Consider the following 22,939-nt stretch of genomic DNA (forward strand, 5'->3'; position numbering starts at 1 on the left):
ATCATTCTGTTATTCTCAGCTGCCTCATTTTACCCAGATATCCTTCCATTCTGCCTAGACAGCTAATTACCTGCAGTCATATCCTTGTGAATGAATATCCCATTGTATTTTATCACTGTGTGAAGTAACTGTGTGAAATAATATCAATCTCTCCAGTCACTTCCTTTGATTCGGCCGTGTAAACATCTCGAACCGCACATCTCTGTCATGAATTCACTCAGTGAATGAGCTCCATAGACATCTTTGGGAGGGGAATTCCAAAATTTCACTGAGGGTGAAGACACTTCTGATCTCAGTGGCAAATGGTTGATCCTGCATTGTGAGACTGTGACTTATGGTTCTGGGCACTCTGATGGGGGAAACTTGCTTCTCCCCCATCAAGGCCCCAATTGTATGTTTCAATGAGACCATTTCTCATCCTTCTAAACTCTAGACAGCATGGGGCCAATCTGAGTAATCTGTCCTCGTGCAACAAACCCCTGAGCCCTGGAATCAATCTGAGAACTGTTGTTGCACTCTCTATATCGTAAGCATATCTATCCTGCGGTAGGGGTGCCAGACCTGTCCACCATATTCCAGGTGCGGTCTCACTGGAGCCCTATATAATTGAAATAAGCTGACTTTACTCGAGTGTTTAAATTGTCTTGTAATAAAAACCGACTTCCTAACTGCCTGCTGTACTTTTGTGTCAACTAGCCAACTCCTTGTGACTTGAAATTTTGAGGCTTCAGCCATTATATAGTGCTCACCTGTTTTTCTCTGTCTTGTTCCTTGTGCCAAGACAGTCATTCTGCTGAGACATCATAGTGTGCATCCTTTTGTGTTTTAGACTCATAGAGTTATATAGTACAGAAGTAGGCCCTTCATTTCAGATTAGATTAGTTTATTGTCATATATGCCAGGGTGCAATGAAATGCATGACACTCACAAAGTATACAGTATACATGGTAATAATAAATACAACAACGAGTGCAAAACAGCAGAATGGTGCAAAGATTGTAGTGCAATCTTGCATGATAGTGCCTAACCATAATAATGTTACCTTAGCTATCTCATAGTATGTAGGAGGTCCTTTATAATCTGTCATCTCATTGCTACCAGCTCCCTCATTGGATCAAGTCATATAATTATATTAATTTATTCCATTATTTCAAGACATCCCATTTTATTACACTATCTCATTGCAGCCATTCACCTTCTTGTTGCTATCTTGTTAGACCTGGCCAACTCCTTACGTCCAGACATCTCAGCTGCAGGAGTTTCTCAGGGCAGTATCTAGGACTAACTATCTCAAGTTGCTTGCTTCCATTGATATGATCAGAGCTGTGGATGTTTGATGACAATTGCACAGTGTTCAATTCTGCTTACAACTTCTCAGGTAATAAGGTGGTCATGCTTGTATGCAGCAAGACGTAGATAACATCCAGACACGCTCAAGTTGCAATGGACAATTAGATGGCCACACAATAGATGGCCAATGACCATTCTGACAAGAGAGAGTCTAATGGGTTACCTTGATCTCACCATCACTTAGAACCAACATCAACATCCTGGAGGTCATCAATGAACAAGCACATCCATACTGTCAAAAGGAAGAGCAAGTCAGAAGCTGGGTACCTTGCAGTGAATGGTTCACCTATGGAGCCATTATCTGGACTGACAGATAAAGGGTCTTGACTCAAAACGTCGACTGTCCATTTCCCTCCACAGATGCTGCCCGACCTGCTGAATTCCTCCAGCACTTCGTCTGTTCCTCCATTTAATATGATCAGCCATGATCATATTGGATAGTGGGATAGACTTGAGGGGCCAAATGGCCTACTCCTGCTCTCTTTCTTTTCTTGTTCTTCTTAAATAGTGGAAAAATAGAAGGGCAGCAAGTGCATGGGCTCACCTACCTGTTTCTTCTACACTTACGCTCCTTTCAAATTTGGAGAACTATTGCCTGTTAGGTCTAAATCCTGGAGCTCACTACCCAGAAACATTGTTTGGGGAACATCCTTTACCAAATGAACTGCAGTGGTTTGAGAAGGTGGTTTCCCACCACTTTAAGGATTGGGCAATAAATGCTGACCTTGTTTGTGACTTCTGCATTCTGTAAATATGTGGACTGGCTGGTACTGTTTGCTCACCAGCAGTTCCGGAGAGAATTGTTAGTGAGTTCAGGGCTGGAGTGCAAATGTAATGCATGACTGGGCCTTCTATTTTACATTAGATGTTGCTGGACTATGTAGGGTGGCCCCATTCATATGAAAAAGGTCCAGTCCAGACGAAGGGTCTCAACCTGAAACATCAACTGTTCAGTTCCCTCCATAGGTATTGCCTGATCCGCTGAGTTTCTCCAACTTTTTGTGTGTTGCTCCAGATTCCAGCATCTACTGTCTCTTGCGTCTCCATACAAATAAGGTCTCTGAGCTGGATTGGAAAGTTAAATGCAGATTCAGAGATTGCTTCTTTTTTTCATTTGTTAGTCATAGAGTCAAAGAGTTAATCAGGATGGAAACAGGGTCTCCAGCGCATTAAGCCCGCAGCAAACATCAAACAACCACTTACATTAAATAGAGACATAAGAGACAGCAGATACTTGAATCTAGAGCAAAAAAACAAACTGCTGGAGGAACTCAGCAGGTTAGGCAGCATCTGTAGAGGGAGATGGACAGTCGATATTTCAGGTCGAGACCCTTCATCTGGATTTGACCCAAAACTTCGACTGTCCATATCCCTCCACAGGTGCTCCCTTACCCACTGAGTTCCTCCAGCAGTTTGTTTTTTTGCAACCACTTACACTAATCTTACTTTATTCTCCCTTCAAATCCACCCACACAGTAGGGGGCAATTTACAGCAACCAATTGACTTACCAATCCGCATGTCTTTGGGATGTGGTAACTTAAGCAGAAACTCATGGAAGTGAAGGCGAAAAATTGGCCTAGTTGTGAAAAGTTGAGTGGCAGGAAACAGAGAGCAGGAATGATGGACAGCTGCTCAAATAGCAGGTTGTGACTAAAAGTTACCAGCAAGGATCTGTGTTGGTGCTGCAATTATTCATCATATTTCTAAATGACTCGTATAGAAATCCACATGTCCATGTTTGCCAATGACACAAAAGGTAACATTGTAAATCGTGTGAATGGAAGGATTAGAAATATTATTATAAAGAGAAACTACAGGTTTAAATGAATGGGCAAAACTCTGCAAAATGGATCTGAGTGCAGACAAATGTGAGATTATCCACTTTGGACAGAAAAAGGAAAGAATAAATTCTAAAAGGTGAAAAAATAGAGGTAGTGGAGGGCCAGAGAGACTCAGTGGCTGGTATTACAGGTTCTTAAAATGTCATGTTCAGGAGTACAGAAAATAATTAAAAAGGCTATTGGAATACGAATGAACCAGGTGCTGCACATACTGTATACTCTGGCAACACAAAGTCCTGATTAAACCACAGTTGGGGTGCTGTGAGCAATTAGGACCACCACATTTTAGGAAGGATATATCATTGAGTGTCCAACATCAATTTAATGAAATAATAGCTGGACTCCAATGATTATATCACAAGGACAATTGCACAAACCTGGGTTGTATTGTCTGGAAATTGGATTAATTTAATTCAGGCTTTCAAGATATCAAAGGGAGCTTGTAAGAAGGAAAGAAAATATATCTACTGGTTGTGGAGTCTTGGACTATGGGGTCAAAATCCAGATTGAAGTTGGGAAGTGAATCTACAAGCAGGGGCAGGTGAATTAGAAACTCTCTTCGGCCAACAGCAAGGTGACTTGTGAATGTTGAAAATGTTGCTCGTTTTTTGGAGTCACAAGAGACTGCAGATGCTGGAATCTGAAGCAACACACAAAGTGCTGGAGGAACTCAGAGGGTCAGCAGAGTTCCTCCAGCGCTCTGCGTATTGCTTTTTTTTTTGTTTACTGAAGTGATTTGGAGATGTGAGAAACATACAGATAAATGGCTATTAGGCTTGATTCAGAGATGAGGGTCATCAATATATTCTGAGCCAGTGGTCGTGAATGGACTCAGAGGTGAAGTATCATAAGTGGTTTAGTATTGTGTGGGGATTCATATTTATATAATACGAGTGGAAGTCCTGTTGAAAAGTGATGAAGAACCATGAAAGGATCTCGAGATGCAGCTTCCTGAGGTGAATGAGGTGGCAGTGGTGCAGCTGGTAGAGACGCTGCCTCACAGCACCAGTGACCTGGGTTCAATCCTGACCACTGGTGCTGTATGGGTGTGGAGTCTGCATATTCTCCTGCTTGGGTTTCCATAGAACCATAGAACCATACAGCACAAAACAGACCCTTCGGCCCACCATGTTGTGCCGTCCATCAAACCACCCTCACACTACCTAACCCCTTCCTCCCGCATATCCCCCCATCCCACACTCCTCCATATGCCTATCCAACAAGCTCTTGAACCTGTCCAATGTATCTGCCTCCTCCACCACCCCAGGCAGTGCATTCCATGCACCAACCACTCTCTGGGTGAAAAACCTCCCCCTGACATCTCCCCGAACCTCCCACCCATAACCTTAAAGCCATGCCCTCTCGTCTTGAGCATTGGTGCCCTGGGAAGGAGGCGCTGACTGTCTACTCTATCTATTCCTCTCAATATTTTATATACCTCTATCATGTCTCCTCTCATCCTCCTCCTTTCCAGTGAATAAAGCCCTAGCACCTTAAGCCTCTCCTCATATTCAATACTCTAATCCAGGCAGCATCCTGGTAAATCTCCTCTGCACCCTCTCCAACGCCTCCACATCCTTCCTATAATGAGGCGACCAGAACTGAACACAGTATTCCAAGTGTGGCCAATGGGTCCTCTGGTTTCCTCCCACATCCCAAGGACGTGTGGGTTGGTAGGTTACATGGCTACTGTAAATTGCCCCTAGTGTGTGGGCAAGTGCTTAAATCTGGGAATTTATGGGAATGTGGGGAGAAAAAAATGGGATTGGTGTAAATAGGTGGTGGATGGTCAGTACAAACTTGGTGGGCCAAAGGGCCCATATCCGTGTTGTGTGACTTTATGATCTGAGTGGAATCAGGATAATGGATCTGGATTAGATTTAGAGATGAAAGACTTGAGTGTTTCAGTACTGCGATGAGTGGATCCTGAGGTAAGGTGTGATGCATAGATTCAGAGGTGATGAGGAGATGCAGCGGCAGAGGTTCACATCTGGAATGCGGCACCTGTTTTTCAGATGCAGTGAGTTGATAACACTTTGCAATTTTATATCAGTTATATTTTGTCTCTCTTTTTATTTCTTGACTTTGATTTTTATTTCAAAGAAGAGGCTTCTCTTCAAAGAAACTATTCAAAACAGAAGCCTGTAAATGTTGGTCGATCAGAATTCAGTAAATACTCAGACAGAAAAAAAATGGTGAATTTGCCTTTCAAGATCAGGCATATACATGTTGGGCCTTTGCTGATAACAGGCCACATTTAGCAGCACTGGTTACACACACCAGTACCTCCTGGTACCAGGCAGGAGTTAGTTCTGAACCTGTGATTGGCAGATTTCATCCTATTCCGAAATTGTAAACCAACTGTTTGAAAACATCGACCAATTGCTAAGTGATAAGAGAGGTCTGACAGGAAAAAGGACTTGTGTAACGTTATCTGCTGTGATTCAATGTTTAGCATTTGTAAAAGAAAGCTGAATTATTCCTTCAGACTACTCTTTAGGTTCTCAGTAGTTTAGACAACAACTGAAGATGGTAAAGCTAATTATAACCAGTTACATATTTGTGCTTGAAACTAAGGGACTTGGACTTGAAACGTTAACTCTGTTTCCCTTTCCCATGGACACTGCCTGACCTGCTGAGTGTTTCCAGTATTGTCTGTTTTTGTCTCATGCTTATGCCTTACAAAATTCTTCTCCCAACATCCAGAGACGTTCAGATGGGACTTACACCATTCTCAGGGACTCTCCTTTTCTTCACTTCATTTCCCCTTCCTCCATCTCCACCCTACAAGCTCTTCTGTTTACTAATCCAAGAGATTTTTCCCCTGCAGGTCTATTGTAGTTCCCAGCGAGGTTCAGCACATCCATCCAATGGAAGAGGCTCACATAATACATCCTGCATCATAAAGCATTATTAACCTCTCTCTCACCACAATACATATCTGTAACTATGTATTTGTTTAGAATTAGGTCAGGTCATCATTTTCTATTCCATGAGTAATGTGTGCCTTCTGATAAGTGGACTAGAATGTTCAGGAGTTTTGAATAGATTCACTGTAATGTTTCAGGGATGTGTAACGCTCTGTGCTCCTCAGTGTGTAGATTAGATGAATGTATATGGATGACTAATGCCTCATTTACATTGACTTCCTATCTAAAACAGGCCAGCCAAAACAAACAGCTGAGTTTCTGTTCCCATTCATTGGAAGGCATTGAGGGGTGCAGCCTGAGGTAACGGATGTAATCTTGATAGGGAGTCAGAACTGGAGCTCATGGTTTCTGTCGTTGTAAAAGGCTCAATGAGAGACATTGTGGGGACTGCAGCATCACAAACCCTTTGCTGCAGTGACGAATTAGGAGGATGATGAATGACCCTCAGCTTGGGCACCATGAGTGAAGAAAGAACAGACTTGAAATTCATCTCATGAGCTCTGGTTGTCTTGAAGAGCTTTGACATATCGAGAGAGATTGGGTCAATCAGGCTTATATTCACTAGAATTTAGAAGAAGGAGAGGGGATTTTACTCTAACAGGACTGGACAGATTGGATACAGGAGAGATGTTCCTGATGGCGGAGGAGTACATGATCAGAGGTCATGGCCTAAGATCAAGGGGTAGACCATTTATAACTGAGCTGAGGAGAATCTTGGAGACACAAGAGACTGCAGATGCTGGAACCTGGAACAACGCAAAAAGCGCTGGAGGAACTCAGAGGGTCAGGCAGCATCTGTGGAGGGAAATGGACAGTCAATATTTTTGGTCGAGACCCTTCATCTGGACCAAAGGGTCTTGAGTTGAAATATCGAATGTCCATTTCCTTCCACAGACGCTGCCTGACCCAGTAAGTTCCAACAGTTCTTTTTGTGCTGAGGAGAATTTTTATCCTCCCAGAGACTGTTGAGCCTGTGGAATTCCCTGCCACAGAAAGCAGTTGAAGCCAAATCATTAAGTATATTGTTTTGAGGGCTAGATGGATCAAGGGATATGGGAAGAAAGCTGGACTAGGGTACTGAACTTGGATGTTCACAGATCATATAGAATGGTGAGCAGGTTTGAAGGGCCGAATGGTTTACTCCCGCATCTAATTTCTATGTTTCTATAGTACGATTGACAACCAATGTAAACAAAAGAAACATTATGCAGAGCTTGTGGCTGGTACTTGCATGTCTTTTGGGTTTAGATGAACATGCATTTTCCTGGGATCTTCCAGTTAAGACTAGAATAAATCTATCACCCAGTCACATCTTGACTCCAGGTTGGTTCACTAGTTCCAAATGATCTCTGATTGAAGCAGGTTTTTTGACCTCGAGTTAGGTGCACTACAAAGAAATGAAACTTTCCATTCAATGCAACAAAGAAGACTATTGTACTTTGCCTCTGGACAGGTGTGCATTTTGTTGAACTGTGGCATTATTCACTTTAACAAGGGAATGAAAATGGGATTAGGGTACGATCAGTAAAGATGGGTGCTTGATGAGTGCCTGTTTCTGTGCATTATCTCTCTGTGATTGATTCTAACTTATTATGGCACAGGAGGAGGCTATTCAGCCTATTATGTCCATGCCAGCTCCTAGCAGAGCAATCCTGTCAGTCTCATTCCCTCCCCTTAAACCTTCACTATAAAATTTATCCCTTTAATGTGGATTAAGTAAATTCATACAAAGAAAAGGAATTCACAGGATGATGCAGAGTTGCCTGTAATGTAACATTAGTCATAGTAATGCAAATTTTCAGTCATTTTCTCGGCAGTATCAGTATAGTTGGATATTTGAGTTACAGATCAAATATTTCACACCCACTTCTGTTTGTGCAATCGACCATTGACCCACATAAGAGATTACAACCAAAAATGAAAGCAGTTGGTATTGGAAGCAGTGTAGGTTTGAAAGCAGTGTGGATGGGAGTCTGGAGCTACAGAGGTACACTTACTGGTGGAACATGACAAGCCTTGGGTCGACACTGAAGTCTCAGATTTTCACCTTATTTCTCAGTGACTTGCATGAGAGTTGTATCAAAGGTTGCAAGTTGAATGACATTGTTGTGCAGAAGGCAGCAGGAGATGATGGGTTAATTAATTGGACAAAGTTGTGATGGATGAAACTCAATGAGAGGATGTGTTTGGTCCCAAGGAGGACAAATCTGTTTATTTTATAAATGGTGAGAGACCACGGAGGAGTAAGAGGATTTGAGTGTCATGTGCATAAATCATTAAATGTGACTGGACAGGGACAAAGGCTAAAGAAAGCTCGTCTTCATCCAATGTTGCTGAAGTACTAAAAGGAAGGATTTGTTCTTCAGTTGTACAGAGCCATAGTTAAACCACAATCTACCCTACAGTCCACTCACCCTAACAAACCAATGAAGTGCTGCATTCTGATTTGGGCATTGGAAGAATATAATGGAGTGGGTAGAGCACAGAATTAACAGTATGAGATGAAGCCAGGTAGGGCTAAGGTATAAGGATGGGTTTCATAAAATTATTTTATAATCCCTTGAACATTGAAGGTTTAGTGCTGATCTGTTTGAAGCATGGATAGATTCAGTAGGATGTTGGGGTACTCTTGGTTGAGAAACCTAAAACCAGAGCCAAACCATTCTGAGTGAAATCAGGAAATGTTTGATCACACAGCACATGCTGGGAGCCAATGAAGACTGAATTTTATTGATACCTTTACCTAACAAAAAAAATCTAAGAATGTCGCAAAGGTGGTAAATGTGGTTGAGCACAGGAACAGGCCTTTTGGCCCACCGAGTCCATGCCAACCATCAACCACCCAATTTCACTAAGTCTACACTAATTCCACTATATTCTCTTCACATTCCCACCAACTCCCCCCTGATTCTACCACTCACCTACACACTAGGGTTAATTTATATTGGCCCACTAACCTACCAACCTGTACATCTTTGGGATGTGGGATGAAACTGGAGCACCATTGGTTCACAGGGAGAATGTGCAAACTCTACACAGACGACATCAGAATAGTGAATGGACCAACTGATTTAAACCCTGTAGTTCAAGAGAATGGAGTTTATCTGACAGTGCCGCCAATGGTGAGAAGTTTTCCTGCATTTATAGTTATCAGTAGCAATGGATTAAATGTTAATCTGTATATTGTATACAATATTGCTTGTGCAGATTCTAGATCTTGAAGGAACATTTACAAAGCAGTTGAAGCCAGTTTTCAGTCAGTCACTGGCCAGTATTCTTGATGTGGTCCAATGATCCATCTAACACCAACCTGTACAAGCCTATCCTCTCTCAAACCCCATTTGGCCTCCAACTCTTCTGGCTACCTTCAAGGACATGACAATATCTTTCCCTTTGGACAAGGTGAGAAATTGAGGCCTGTTGCGTGGTGTGGATGGATACGAAACATCCCTTGGTAACTTTTGAGTGCCCTGGTCAACGTGATTCCCCCAGTTGACTCTACTAGGTACAGCCCTGCTGCTCGATGAATTTATTAATTCACTGCTGTCAGCCTCTCCATTACTTTATTGATTAGTTGTTAATCCCACTGCAGCAGTAGCTGTTGAATGTACTGATATCCATTACCGCATTGATTTATTCATTTGTTGCTTTGCTCGTTGCGCCATTAGTTTATTGATTTGTTGATGTGACTGGTGCTCTATGAATTTATTGATCCACTTGTGCTTACTTGGTCGTGTGCCTCTATTTGTCAGTACCCTTTCACTGCCATCCCTGAATCATGGACTTGAGGTTGTGGGTGCATTAATATCAAAACAAAAACACCGTTGTTCTGATTTAAGGCTTTCGTTTATTCCATTATTTTGAATTCTGATGCCCACAGTTTTAATGTCACCTCATTGTTTGAAGCTCAAGATAAACCTTTTTTCTTTGGTGCTGCAGGGAATTGATGAGAATAAAAAAGGAACTTGGAGAGACATTAGCCACACTTTATCACATATGCAAATTTTATGTGTCAAGTGTAAAAGCAAGCAAAAGTAATTAGCCTTTAATTTCCCTTTACCTTTCAATGTGCCTTTTAATGGCATTGTGCCGTGTTGCAAAAAAAGTGAAAGAAATCAATGCAGTGATGGATATCAGTACACTTAGCAATTACTGAGCTCTGGGATTAGCAACTACTGAATAAGTTAATGGAGAATCTGCCGACAGTGAACTGATAAATCCATTGAGCAGTAAGACTATATCAGAGGGAGTTGTTTTATTTTATTCATTCATTTATTATGTTGCAAGTATTACTGCTGAGACTAGCATGTGTTGCCTATCACCAGTTGTACCAGAAGAGGCCATCTTTATAAATCATTCCAGTCCTTCTGGTGAAGGTGCTTCCACAGTGTTGTTGTGTAAGGGTTTTCAGGACTTAGAACTAGCATTGATGAAGAAATGGTGAAGTATTTCCAAGTCAGGATGGTGTGTAGCTAGGAGGAGAACCTGCAGGTGGTGGTGTTCCTGTGTGCATGCTACTCTTGCCCTGCTTGGTGGTTGTGGGCTTGGGAGATCCTGTTGGGGCAGCCATGGTGAATAACTGCACTGCATTTTGTAGATGGCACATACTACAAGCCAGCGGTGGAATGAAAGAATATTTTAAGGTGGTGTTTGAGGTGGGCTTCTTTGTCCTGAATTATGCCAAGCTTCTCAAGTGTTGCTGGAGCTGCACTCATCCAGCTAAGTGGAAAGCATTCCATCACACTCCGAAAATTGTGTGGTGGAGAAGGTGGAAAGTCTTTGAGAGTCAGAAGGTGGCACTTGTTGAGGATCTCAGCCTCTGACTTGTTCATGTAGTCAGGGTACTCATGGCTGGTCCTGTTGAGTTCCTGGACAATGGTAATGACCGAGACTGTTGATGGTGGGGACTTGGTGATGGTAATCCATTGAACGCCAAAGGTAGGTGGTTAGACTCTTTCTTGTTGAGATGGCCATTGCCAGGAATTTCTGTTACTAGCCACCTATCAGCCTCTGCCTGAGTGTTGTCTAGGTCTTGCTGCATGTAAGCATGGGTTGTTTCATTTGCTGAGGAGATGTGAATGAAAGTGAACATTGTGCAATTGTCAGCAAATATCCCACCTCTGACCCTGTGGTGGAAGGTAAGTCATTTATGAAGCATCAGGAGATGGTTGCCCCCAGGACACTACCCTGAGGAACTCTTGTAGTGATGTCCTGGAGCTGGGATGATTGACATCGAACAACTACAACCATCTTCCTTTGGGCAAGGTATGACTCCCACAGTGGTATATTTTCTCCTTGATGCCCAGTGATTTCAGTTTTACCAGCACTTCTTTATGCCATATTTGATGTAATGCAATCACTCTCAACTCACCTCTGGAATTCAGCTCTTGGACTACCTTTGGACAAGTTTGTGATGAGGTCAGGAGCTATCTGATCCTGTTGAAGCTCAGCAGGACATTAGTGGGAAAGTAATTGGTGAATAAGTGCCCCCTGGTAGCACTGTTAATGGGCCTTACAATACTTTACTGATGATTGATAGTAGACAGATTTGGTATTGGTGAGGGGGATTAGATTTGCTTTTAGTGGACAATACACCCCCATGTTATGGAGGGTTGTGTTGCGAGAAAACCATCCATATCACAATTTTCCATAATGCGAACCCTTGAAAAAAATTTACAATATTTGTTGTTTCTTTCGCATTTTGTATTAATATAATTTTTTTTTACCACATAAATTCCATAAGAATGAATTTTTGTTCTGTGTCGTAAATGTTTTGGTAGTGATTTGTGAATTTCTGTTCCTTGAAGTGCCGTAATGCAGGGGTACATGATACGTACCTGGGAAATGTTCCACTCTGTTGTGTAGATGCTGCTGTTGTAACTGCACTGGAATATCTGGAAGTGCTGCTAGTTATAAAGTCTTCAGTTCTACAGCTGGGATGTTGTCTGGTCCCAGAGTCTTTGCTGTATCCAATGTTCTCAGCTATGGAGTGAATCGATGTGACTGAAGACCAGTTTCATAGCTGGATGGGGATCAGAAGGAGGCTGAGGTGGATCATTAACCCAGCACTCCTGGCTGAACATGCAAGTGCTTCATCCTTGTCTTTCACACACAGGGGCCCTGCCATTGTTAAAGAGGGGGATGTTCTTGTAGCCTCCCCCTTCCCTGTAGACGTTTTGTTATCCACCACCATTCACAACCAGTTGTGGTAAGACTGCAGAGCTTTGGTCTCATCAACTAGTTGTGGGATTGCTTAGCTCTGTCTATTACTTGTTTTTGTTTAGCATGAATGTAGCACTGCATTGCAGCCTCACAAGGTGCTGTTGTCAATGTTCTCTTCTTCACTCCTCATTGGACCTGGGTTGATTTTTACAATAGACTGGGGGATATGTTGGACCATGAGGTTACAGATTGTGGTGAAATACATTCCTGCTATTTTGATGGTCTACAGTGGCTCGTGGAAGTCAAGTGAGGTCAAGTTGAGTTTATTGTCATGTGAACAAGTACGGTGAGGTAGAGGTACAATGATAAACTTGCCTGCAGCAGCATCATGGGCACGTAGGTTTGGACAACACACAGAACATAAATTATGCATAAGTTATACAAGACAGTAAAAAAAAGACTGCAAAACAAGACATAAGTGCAAAAAAAAAACCACAAGCAGAGACAAGTCCACAGTAGTGCAAGAGGTGGTCCGTAGTGTTCTGTTGCTGAGGTTTGAGCTTTGAGGTGCCAGATCGGATCTGATTCTGTCCTACTTAGCACAATGTGAGTGACACACACCATGACGAAAGGTGGCCTCAGTGTAAAGATTGCAGCCATTCTCTGTTGTGTTGTGTGCCTCCACAACTAATGGCTGTGTGAGGGTCCCTCAGACAGATGCATCTGCCGAAGGTAAGTTAGTGAGGATGAGGTCAACTAGGTCTGTCCCTTGTGTTGGTTCACCCTCTATCTGCCGCAGACCCAGTCTGTCTGTCCTTCAGCTCGGTTAGTGGTGGTGCTACCAAACCACTCTTGGTGATGGACACTGAAATCCCCCACCCAGAATACATTCTGTGCCCCAGGAGAATGATGTAGGAAAGACAATTTTAAATGATTTGGAAAGCAGAAAAATGTAAGAGGCATCGGGAGCAAATTCCAGATTGCAGATTAGCATTTAGGTGAATACTTGGACTCAGGACCTAATTGATAACCTGGTTGTCTTAAATGTGGCTGTCTCCTAGATGAGAAAAGTAGATAGTGCATTTCATGAAACAGAGCTCCTGCCTCATAAAATAGGCTGATCTCTCAAATATTAGAAACAGTTGGAAACATTGGAAACCAACCTCCCCTTCATTGACTCTGTCCACACTTCCCGCTGCCTTGGGAAAGCAGCCAACATAATCAAGGACCCCCTCCCACCCTGGTCATTCTCTCTTCTCACCCCTCCCATCAGGCAGAAGATAAAAAAAGCTTGAGAACAAGAACCATCAGGCTCAAGGACAGCTTCTATCCCCGTTATCAGACTCCTGAACGGACCTCTCATACGCTAAATGAGGAACGTTTGATCTCCCAATCTATCATGCTGCTTGCACTTTATCCGTCTACCTGCACTGCACTTTCTCTGTAACTGCAACGCTATATTCTGCATTCTGTTTTTCTTTTTACTCCCTCAATGTAATTATGTTTGGCATGATTATGTAATTATGCAAAGCAAAAGCTTTTCACTGTATCTCAGTACATGTGACAATAATAAACCAATACCAGTACATTTTGGGGGTTTCTGCTGATCTATACAATTACAGCTAAAAGAAAGAAGATACCAGCTCTGTTAAAATTGACCTGTAAAACATCAAGTGACCACATTCAATGCCATTTCCTTTCTAGTATCCATACTCCCAGTTGGCTCCGTTCAGTGTTGCGTGTGTACCCGAGACCTGGCTCCTGAAACAGATATTCTACTCTGACCTTGGTTATGGGAAGAGATTAATAGGTGGACAGAGGAAAAGATTCAAGAATGTGCTAAAACTTTTGGGAAGATATCCCTTGACTACTAGGAATTTCTGGCCCATGACCACTCAAAATGATGAAGGAGCACTTGGGATAGTATTGGGAACCTTGTGTACATCAGGAGCACTGTATAAACAGTGGAAGGAGTGCACCACCTCACAAACTACCCAACCTCTCTGCCCAGGGGACTGCCTGAAAACAAGTATCCACCTCTTATAAATAGTTAAAAATACAACAAGAAGGATGGTTTCCATTTGTGACCTTCACTCTCTTTGGAATGTTGAATTATGTCCAATTTATCCTTTGCTACTTGCATCTGTCAAATTGTACCTCAATAGTCATCTTTGACCAACATGATTTCCATGTGTTTCTGTGTAAAAACAAAGTCTGCAGTGTCTTGTGTCTCCAGCTTAAAACATGTGCCCATCTCTCAATGTCTCCATGTCACCCGTGGCTCAGTGGTAACATCTCGTCTACAAGTCAGAATATGCATCTGCCTCTTCAGAGACATGAACACAAGATTTCGGCTGACTCTCCAGTGCAGTACAGTGGGAGTACTGCCCTGTTGCAGGTGTCATCTTTTGGATGAGACATTAAATGAATACCACATCTTCCCTCTCAGTAAACAATGAGGATCCCATGGGGATCTCAAGGGGTGGGGGAGCCCTCCTGGGCAAAATTTGTCCATAAAATGACTGGCAAACATGATTATCCTTTCCTTTATCATCAGTGTTGTAGGAGCTGTGTGTAAAATTGGCTGTTGTGTTTCCTATATTGGAACACTTCAAAAATACTTTGTTGGCTGTAAGATGTCCTGAAGTGACAACAAAGGTGGTCGTTGTAGAGGAATTGGAATTGGTTTATTATTGTCACTTGTACAGTGAAAAACTTGTCTTGCATACCGTTCATACAGACCAATTCATTGCACCGTGCATTGAGATAGTACAAGGTAAAACAATACAGAATGCAGAATAAAGTGTCACAGCTACAGAGAGACTCACGCTCTTTCTTATCATAGCTGGGCAGATGGAGAAAGCTGGAATCAGGGTCTCAATCATCACTGAAGATCATTTGACCTTCTAGGTAGAGTTAGTCTGAGCTAATCATTAACTGAAGCAGGGAAAGTGTACAGGATTAGCCCTTCAGTGCCTTGTTTTTCTTTCAGGCAATGTCAGAGCTACACAGGGAAATACTACACTCCAGGTGCCTCATTTCCTCCACCAGTGCAGAACCTCGAGGAAAGAAACAATTGGCGTAGGTTGAAAGTAAGAACATTGAGGTCCGAAGTAACAGAAGCTTTGACAGTGTCTCTCACCGCACCAGTTTACGTATTAAAGTGGGAAAACGAAGCGTTGTCATGGAGAGCTAATCTGTCATTCTTGTGTCTGCCCAGTGGAAATAGTGAACAAATAATGGGCAGGAATGTTTATTCTGTTCCACCTTTGGTAGAGTGGATTGAAACAGTTGTGGTCTCCAGGTGATTGCTCCCATTCTCAGAACTGCACATTTACCGTCTGGTCAACAGTTTTTTTATTCACTCATGCTATCGGATCGAGACATGGCTAGCAAGACCAGCATTTATTGCACATCCTAAATTGCCCATGAGAAGGTGGTGGTGAGTCACCTTGAACAGCTGCAGTCCTTCTGGTGAAGGTGCTCCCCACACTGGCACTGGGCAGGGAGTTGCAGGATTTAGGCCTAGTGATGGTGAAGGATCAATGATATATTTCTAAGTCAGGATGGTGTTGACGTGGAGGGGAACCTGAAAGTGGTGATGTCCCCGTACACCTTCTGCCCTTGCCCTTCTTGGTGTTAGAGGTAGTGGGTTTGGTAGGTGCTGTCAGAGTAGCCTGGTGAATAACTGCAGTGAGTTTGTAGACGGTACATTACTGTAAACATTGTGTGCTGGTGGAGGATGGAATGAGTATTGAGGGCAGTGGATGGGGTACCAGTTAGAGAAGTTGCTTTGAGAAAGAGAACATATGCACTTTTACGGAGCCTTTTGACCTCAGACCTTCCTGGAACATTTTGAGAGCTGCACTCATCCAGGCAAGTTGGGGGCATTGCATCACACTCCTGACTTGTGCCTTGTAGATGGTGGAGAGGCTTTGAGGTAACAGGAGGTGAGTCACATGTTGCAGGACATGCAGCTCTGGTGGCCCCAGTATCTATGTGGCCACCCAGAGACACAAGAGACTGCAGATGCTGCAACCTGGAGCAAGAAGCAATCTGCTGGGGGATCTCAGGGGGCCGAGAAGCATCTGTGGAGGAAAGGAATTGTTGACGTTTCAGGTTGAAACCCTGCATCAGGAGACCTGGGGGTTTTTATGTGGCCAGAACTGTTAAGTTTCTGGTCAGTGGTGAGCCCCAGGATGTTGATGGTGGGGACTCTGTGATTGTAGACTGATTGGACAGTAATTGGCTAGATCAGATTTATTTGTAAAAAACCACAGTACAATAAAACTCTGTTAATCCAGCAAACTCAGGACTTTGGCAGTGCCGCACAAGCTAACTTTCTGGACTGTCTGATGTCATTTTGTTAATACTCCAATATACTTATAACTCACTTTCTTAAAAGGTTAGACAACAACATTTCAGTGAAGCCGGTAAGTTTCAAGGGAGTGTGGTCAATAGGACTGGATGTGTGTAAAGTGAGCATGGGAACTGGGGCCCCCGGAGAGTGGGCTGGATACGACAGTGGTGTTTAAGAGGCTTTAGATGGACGTGTGAATATGCAGGAATGAAGGGACATGGATCATATACAGGCAGAAGAGATTTAGTTTAATTCGGCATTATGTTTGGCACAGACATCGAGGGCAGAACCATAGAAGAATACAGCACAATACAGGCCCTTTGGCCCACCATGTTGTGCTGACCTTTAAACTACACCTAATACTATTTAACCCCTTCTTCCCACATATCCCCCTATTTTAAATTCCTCCATGTGCTTAACTAATTATTGAACTTGACCAACGTATCTGCCTCCACCACCACCCCAGGCAGTGCATTCCATGTCCCAACCACTCTCTGGGTAAAAAACCATCCTCTGATATCTCCCTTGAACTTCCCACCCATTACTTTAAAGCTATGCCCTCTTGTATTGAGCATTGGTGCCCTGGGAAAGAGGTGCTGGCTCTCTATCTATTCCTCTTAATATTTTGTATACCTCTATCATGTCTCCCCTCATCCCCCTTCTCTCCAAAGAGTAAAACCTTAGCTCCCTTAGTCTCTCCTCATAATGCATACTCTCCAATCCAGGCAGCATCCTGGTAACTCGCCTTTGCACCCTTTCCAACGCTTCCTCATCCTTCCTATAATGAGGCGACCAGAACTAGACACGGTACTCCAAGTGTGGTCTAACCAGAGTTTTGTAGAGCTGTATCATTACCTCGCGGCTCTTAAACTGGATCCCACGACTTATGAAAGCTAACATCCCATAAGCTTTATTAACTACCCTATCCACCTGTGAGGCAACTTTCAGTGATCTGTGGATATGAACCCCCAGATCCCTCTGCTCCTCCACACTCCCCAGAATCCTGCCATTAACCTTGTACTCCACTTTGGAGTTTGTCCTTCTAAAGTGTACCACCTCATACTTCTCCGGATTGAACTCCGTCTGCCACTTCTCAGCCCAGCTCTGCATCCTATCAATATCCCTCTGCGATCTTTGACAGTCCTCCACACTATCCACAACACCACCGACTTTTGTGTCGTCTGCAAACTTGCTAATCCACCCTTCTACCTCCTCATCCAAGTCATTAATAAATATCATGAAAAGTAGAGGTCCCAGAACCGATCCTTGTGGGACACCACTAGTCACAGCCCTCCAATCTGAATGCACTCCCTCCACCACAACCCTCTGCTTTCTATAGGCAAGCCAATTCTGAATCCACACGGCCAAGCCTCCCTGGATCCCATGCCCCCTGACATTGTGAAGAAGCCTACCATGTGGGACCTTGTCAAACGCCTTACTAAAATCCATGTAGACCACATCTACTGCACTACCCTCATCAATCTTCCTAGGCACCACCTCTAAGAACCCTATCAGGCTTGTGAGACATGATCTTCCCTTCACAAAGCCATGCTGGCTGTCCCTAATCAGTCCTTGATTCTTTAAATGCTCATAGATCCTATCTCTTGGAATCCTTTCCGACAGCTTGCCCACCACAGACGTAAGGCTCACTGGTCTGTAATTCCCTGGACTATCCCTACTATCCACCTTGTTGTGACGATCTACCTTGTTGTGACCTCGCACCTTGTTGCACTGCACTTTCCCTGTAGCTGTGATACTGTACTCTGTACAGTTATTGTTTTTACCTGTACTACATCAATGCACTCTGTACTGACTCAATGTAACTGCACTGTGTAATGAATTGACCTGTACGATCAGTTTATAAGACAAGCTTTTCACTGTACATCGGTACAAGTGACAATAATAAACCAATACCAATATTACCTTTTTTGAATAAGGGGACAACATTTGCCACCCTCCAATCTTCCGGTACCCATCCCCGTGGACAACGAGGACTCAAAGATCCTAGCCAACGGTTCAGCAATCTCCTCCCTTGCCTTGCAGAGCAGCCTGGGGAATATTCCGTCAGGCCCCGGGGACTTATCTGTCCTAATATTTTCTAACAGCTCCAACACATTCTCTCGCTTGATATCTACATGCTCTAGAACATTACCCTTACCAACACTGTCCTCAGTGTCATCAAGGCCCCTCTTTTTGGTGAATACTGAAGAGAAGTATTCATTGAGAACCTCACCCACTTCCACAGCTTCCAGGCACATCTTCCCACCTTTGTCTCTAATCGGCCCTACCTTAACTCTTGTCATCCTTCTGCTCTTCACGTATGTGAAAAAAGCCTTGGGATTCTCCTTAACCCTACTCGCCAAAGCCTTTTCATGTCCCCTTCTTGATCTCCTCAGCCCCTTCTTAAGTTCCTTCCTTGCTACTCTATACTTCCTTGCTACACGAGCCCTATCTGATCCTTGCTGCTTACACCTTATGTATGCTGCCTTCTTCATCCTAACTAGTTTTTCCACCTCTCTTGTTACCCATGGTTCCTTCACCCTGCCATTCTTTCTCTGCCTCACTGGGACAAATTTATCCCTAACATCCTGCAAGAGATCACCAAACAATGACTACATCTCCGTAGTACACTTTGCTTCAAAACTGTCATTCCAATTTACACTCTCAAGTTCTAGCCTTATTGCCTCATAATTTGCCCTTCCCAAATTAAATATCTTCCTGTCCTCTTTGCTCCTATCCTTGTCCATGACAATGCTAAAAATTAGGGAGTGGTGGTCACTGTCCCCCAAACGCTCACCCACCGAGAGATCTGTCACCTGTCCCGGTTCATTACCTAATACTAGATCTAATATGGCATTCCCTCCAGTCGGCCTGTCAACATAATGTGACAGCAATTCGTTCTGGACACACTTAATAAACTCTGCCCCGTCTAAACCTTTGGCACTAAGCAGGTGCTAATCAATATTTGGGAAGTTGAAGCCTCCCATGATAACAACCCTGTTATTCTTGCACCTTTCCAAAATCTGCCTCCCAATCTGCTCCTCAGTATCCCTGCTGCTACTGGGGGGCCAATGGAATACTCTCAGTGGAGTAACTGCTCCTTTCTTGTTCCTAACTTCCACCCATACTGACCCTAGAGAGGATCCTTCTACATTATCCACCCTTTCTGCCGCTGTAAGTGTCCCTGACCAGTATCACCACGCCTCCTCGTCTTCTTCCTCCCCCCCCATCCCTTTTAAAACACTGAAATCCTGGAATATTCAACATCCATTCCTGCCCTGGTGACAGCCAAGTCTCTGCAAGAGCCACAATATTATAGTCCCATGTACTTATCCAACCTCTCAGTTCATCATCCTTATTCCTGATACTTCTTGCATTTAAGTAAATGCACTTTAGCCCATCCACCTTTCTACTTTTATACCCTGTACTCTGCTTCTCCTTCCTCAAAGCCTCTCTACATGCTAGATCTGACTTTTCCACATCCACTCCTTCCTCTGACCTACCCCTCTGTTTAAACCCTCCCGAACCACCCTAGCAAACCTGCCTGCAAGGATATTGGACCCCCTTGGGTTCAGGTGTAACCCGTCCTCTCTATACAGGTCCCACCTTCCCCAGAAGAGATCCCAATGATCCAAAAATCTAAAACCTTCCCTCCTGCACCAACTCCTCAGCCACGCATTTATTTGCCATCTCCTCCTATTCTTACCTTCATTATCACGTGGCACTGGCAGCAATCCTGAGATTGCTACCCTTGAGGTCCTGTTCTTCAGCCTTCTGCCTAGCTCCCTAAACTCACTATTCAGGACCTCATCCCTCTTCCTACCTATGTTGTTGGTACCAACATGAACCACGGCTTCTGGCTGTTCCTCCTCCTGCTCAAGAATACTGTGGACCCAATCAGAGACATCCCGGACCCTGGCACCTGGGAGGCAACATACCATCTGGATTCATGGTCACTTCCACAGAACCTCTATCTGTTTCCCTGACTATTGAGTCGCCTATCACTACTGCCTTCCTCTTCTCCTCCCTTCCCTTCTGAGCAGCAGGACCGGTCCCAGTGCCAGAGACCTGGCTACTGCTGCTTGATCCCTGCAAGTCCGAAGGGCCTGTTCCTGTGCTGTACTGTTCTATGTTCTTTATTGAAGGCAGTCCAAAGGAGATTCACCCAGTTAATTTCTGGGATGAGAAGTTGTCCTTATCAAAAGAGGCTAGACAGTTGGGATATGTATTCCTTGGAGTTTAGAAGAATGAGTGGTGACTTTATTCAAACGCATAAGATCCTAAGATGGTTTGACAGGGTAGGTGTTGAGTTGTTTCCACTCGTGGGAGAGTCATGAATAAGGGAAATAGCTCCAAAATAAGGGGCCGGTCATTTAAAACTGAGGTGTATAGAAATTTCTTCTCTGAGAGGGCGGTGAATCTGGAATTCTCTGGCCCAGAGGGAGGTGGAGATCAGATCATTAGATATAGTTATAAATATTTATAAAGATATTTGAAAGATCGAGGAATTGAGGGTTATGGGGAACTGGCACAGAAGGGGAGTTGAGACCAGCATAGATCAGCCATGATCATAGTGGAGAGGAAATCTTCCCTCCTTACCCACCCTGGCTGATATCTGATCCTAGCCTCATCAATGTGGTTGACTCTTAAATGCCTCCTCAATCCTGGGGCAATTAGGGAGGAACAATAAATGCTGGCATTCCCAGCAGTAGCCCCAGCCAATGAAGGAGTTAAAGATGTTCCATTTTGCCTTCGGACAATGCATGGGGGTAAGTGACAGTGGTTTTACTGGCATTAGCAAATGGCAGATGGAGTGCAGGAACTGAAGGTGGATCTGATTAGCTTCTGAGCCAGCTGAATACAAAGCTGACCTGATTTCCTTCCTGTTCCAGGGCAGAAGGAGGCCATCATGAGTACTTCACTGAAAAGCAGCAGTTTTGCCACCGTGACGGACATCAGTGACTCCGAACTGAACTTTCCCTGACCACTGGCGAGAATCGCTTCAGTCGAGAGAACCGTTCCTCTTCAGACTCGTTCCCTCAGCTCTCGTCCCCTCGAACCCAGTAGATGTGGTGGGTCTCATGAAAAGGCACCTCCTTGTGGACCTGCCTGTTAACTTGAATTGCCTGTTTGTCAGCTCTGGTGGAGTAACATCCTGGAGACTTCATGAGATGAGCTGCCACCTTCTTCCCCACACTCCCACCACTGACCCGCTGGGTACCTGCCCCTCACTGCCTTCCTCTGTGATAGGAAAGCAAATGGACTTCACTGCTCAAGTGACTGATTTGATTGAGTCACAGCCCAATATTTTTATATTTAATAAAGGAATGTATTCATAAAATAAATCTTCTGATTTCTCTTTACCATTGCTCCCAGAGTTTCCTGGAGGTTAATCCTTACTGGCTAGGGATTCCAGGAATGTTGGCATTCCTGCCATTTTATTCCATACCCATATTCATCCCATACCTCTAAAGTTAAGGATGCTTCTGTCTGTCTGGTAGCTGCAAGCAAACTGTGTGTGAGCCTATATGCTACACTACAAGTTAGTGGCCAGTCAGAACTCTTCTTAATGCAGGATGTGAGATAACATAAGATTTCTTTATTAGTCACATGTACATCGAAACACACAGTGAAATGCATCCTTTGCGTAGAGTGTTCTGGGGGCAGCCCGCAAGTTTCGCCGCGCTTCTGGCGCCAACGTAGCATGCCCACAACTTCCTAACCCGTACATCTTTGGAATGTGGGAGGAAACTGGAGCACCCGGAGGAAACCCACACAGATACAGGGAGAACGTACAAATTCCTTACAGACAGCAGCGGGAATTGAACGCGGGTTGTTGGTGCTGTAAAGTGTTATGCTAACTGCTACACTATATGCCATAGGATTCTCTTGATCCTCAACCACAATAGGTGAGATCTCTGGAGGAATGCCACAGAAGGCCATTTGGATTGCTCCTAATGTTCCATTGATCGGTTGCCAGGGAAACCTCTCCAGAATTTCAGGAATTTTTAGGAATACAAAAAGCCCAACAAATCTGTTCCTTTTAATAGATTGCAATGCAAAACAATGCAATGCCCCCTGCCCCTGCAGTTCTATCTCTTTCTCTCTCTGCAGAAACCCATCATGTTGAAATTCCCTCCTTCTACGCTTTCCCTGATAACTTATTCAATAGTTCTGATCCTGCTTGTGAGTTAATACAAAGTTTGACCTGAATAGATTGCCCGATGACCTGACAGTGATACTAGTGATACTTTGAACAAGAGCAGCTTGAATAACATTTGTGTTTGTTTCAGGA

General features: G+C 43.8%; 1 protein-coding gene across 5 annotated transcripts in view; it reads left to right on the forward strand.

Moving 5' to 3' along the window:
* The window catches only part of LOC127571475 (cilium assembly protein DZIP1L-like), a 183,021-nt gene extending 161,084 nt beyond the window's left edge, over positions 1-21,937 (forward strand). For all 5 annotated transcript variants that reach the window (XM_052017870.1, XM_052017872.1, XM_052017871.1 and 2 more), the window contains exon 17: positions 21,537-21,937. In XM_052017870.1, coding sequence (XP_051873830.1) covers positions 21,537-21,628 — 92 coding nt within the window. In that variant the 3' untranslated portion in view covers positions 21,629-21,937. The remainder of the gene's footprint in view (positions 1-21,536) is intronic.
* Positions 21,938-22,939: the final 1,002 nt, after the last annotated feature.

This window comes from Pristis pectinata, chromosome 6 (genome assembly GCF_009764475.1).
Source record: "Pristis pectinata isolate sPriPec2 chromosome 6, sPriPec2.1.pri, whole genome shotgun sequence".
Lineage (NCBI taxonomy): Eukaryota > Metazoa > Chordata > Chondrichthyes > Rhinopristiformes > Pristidae > Pristis > Pristis pectinata.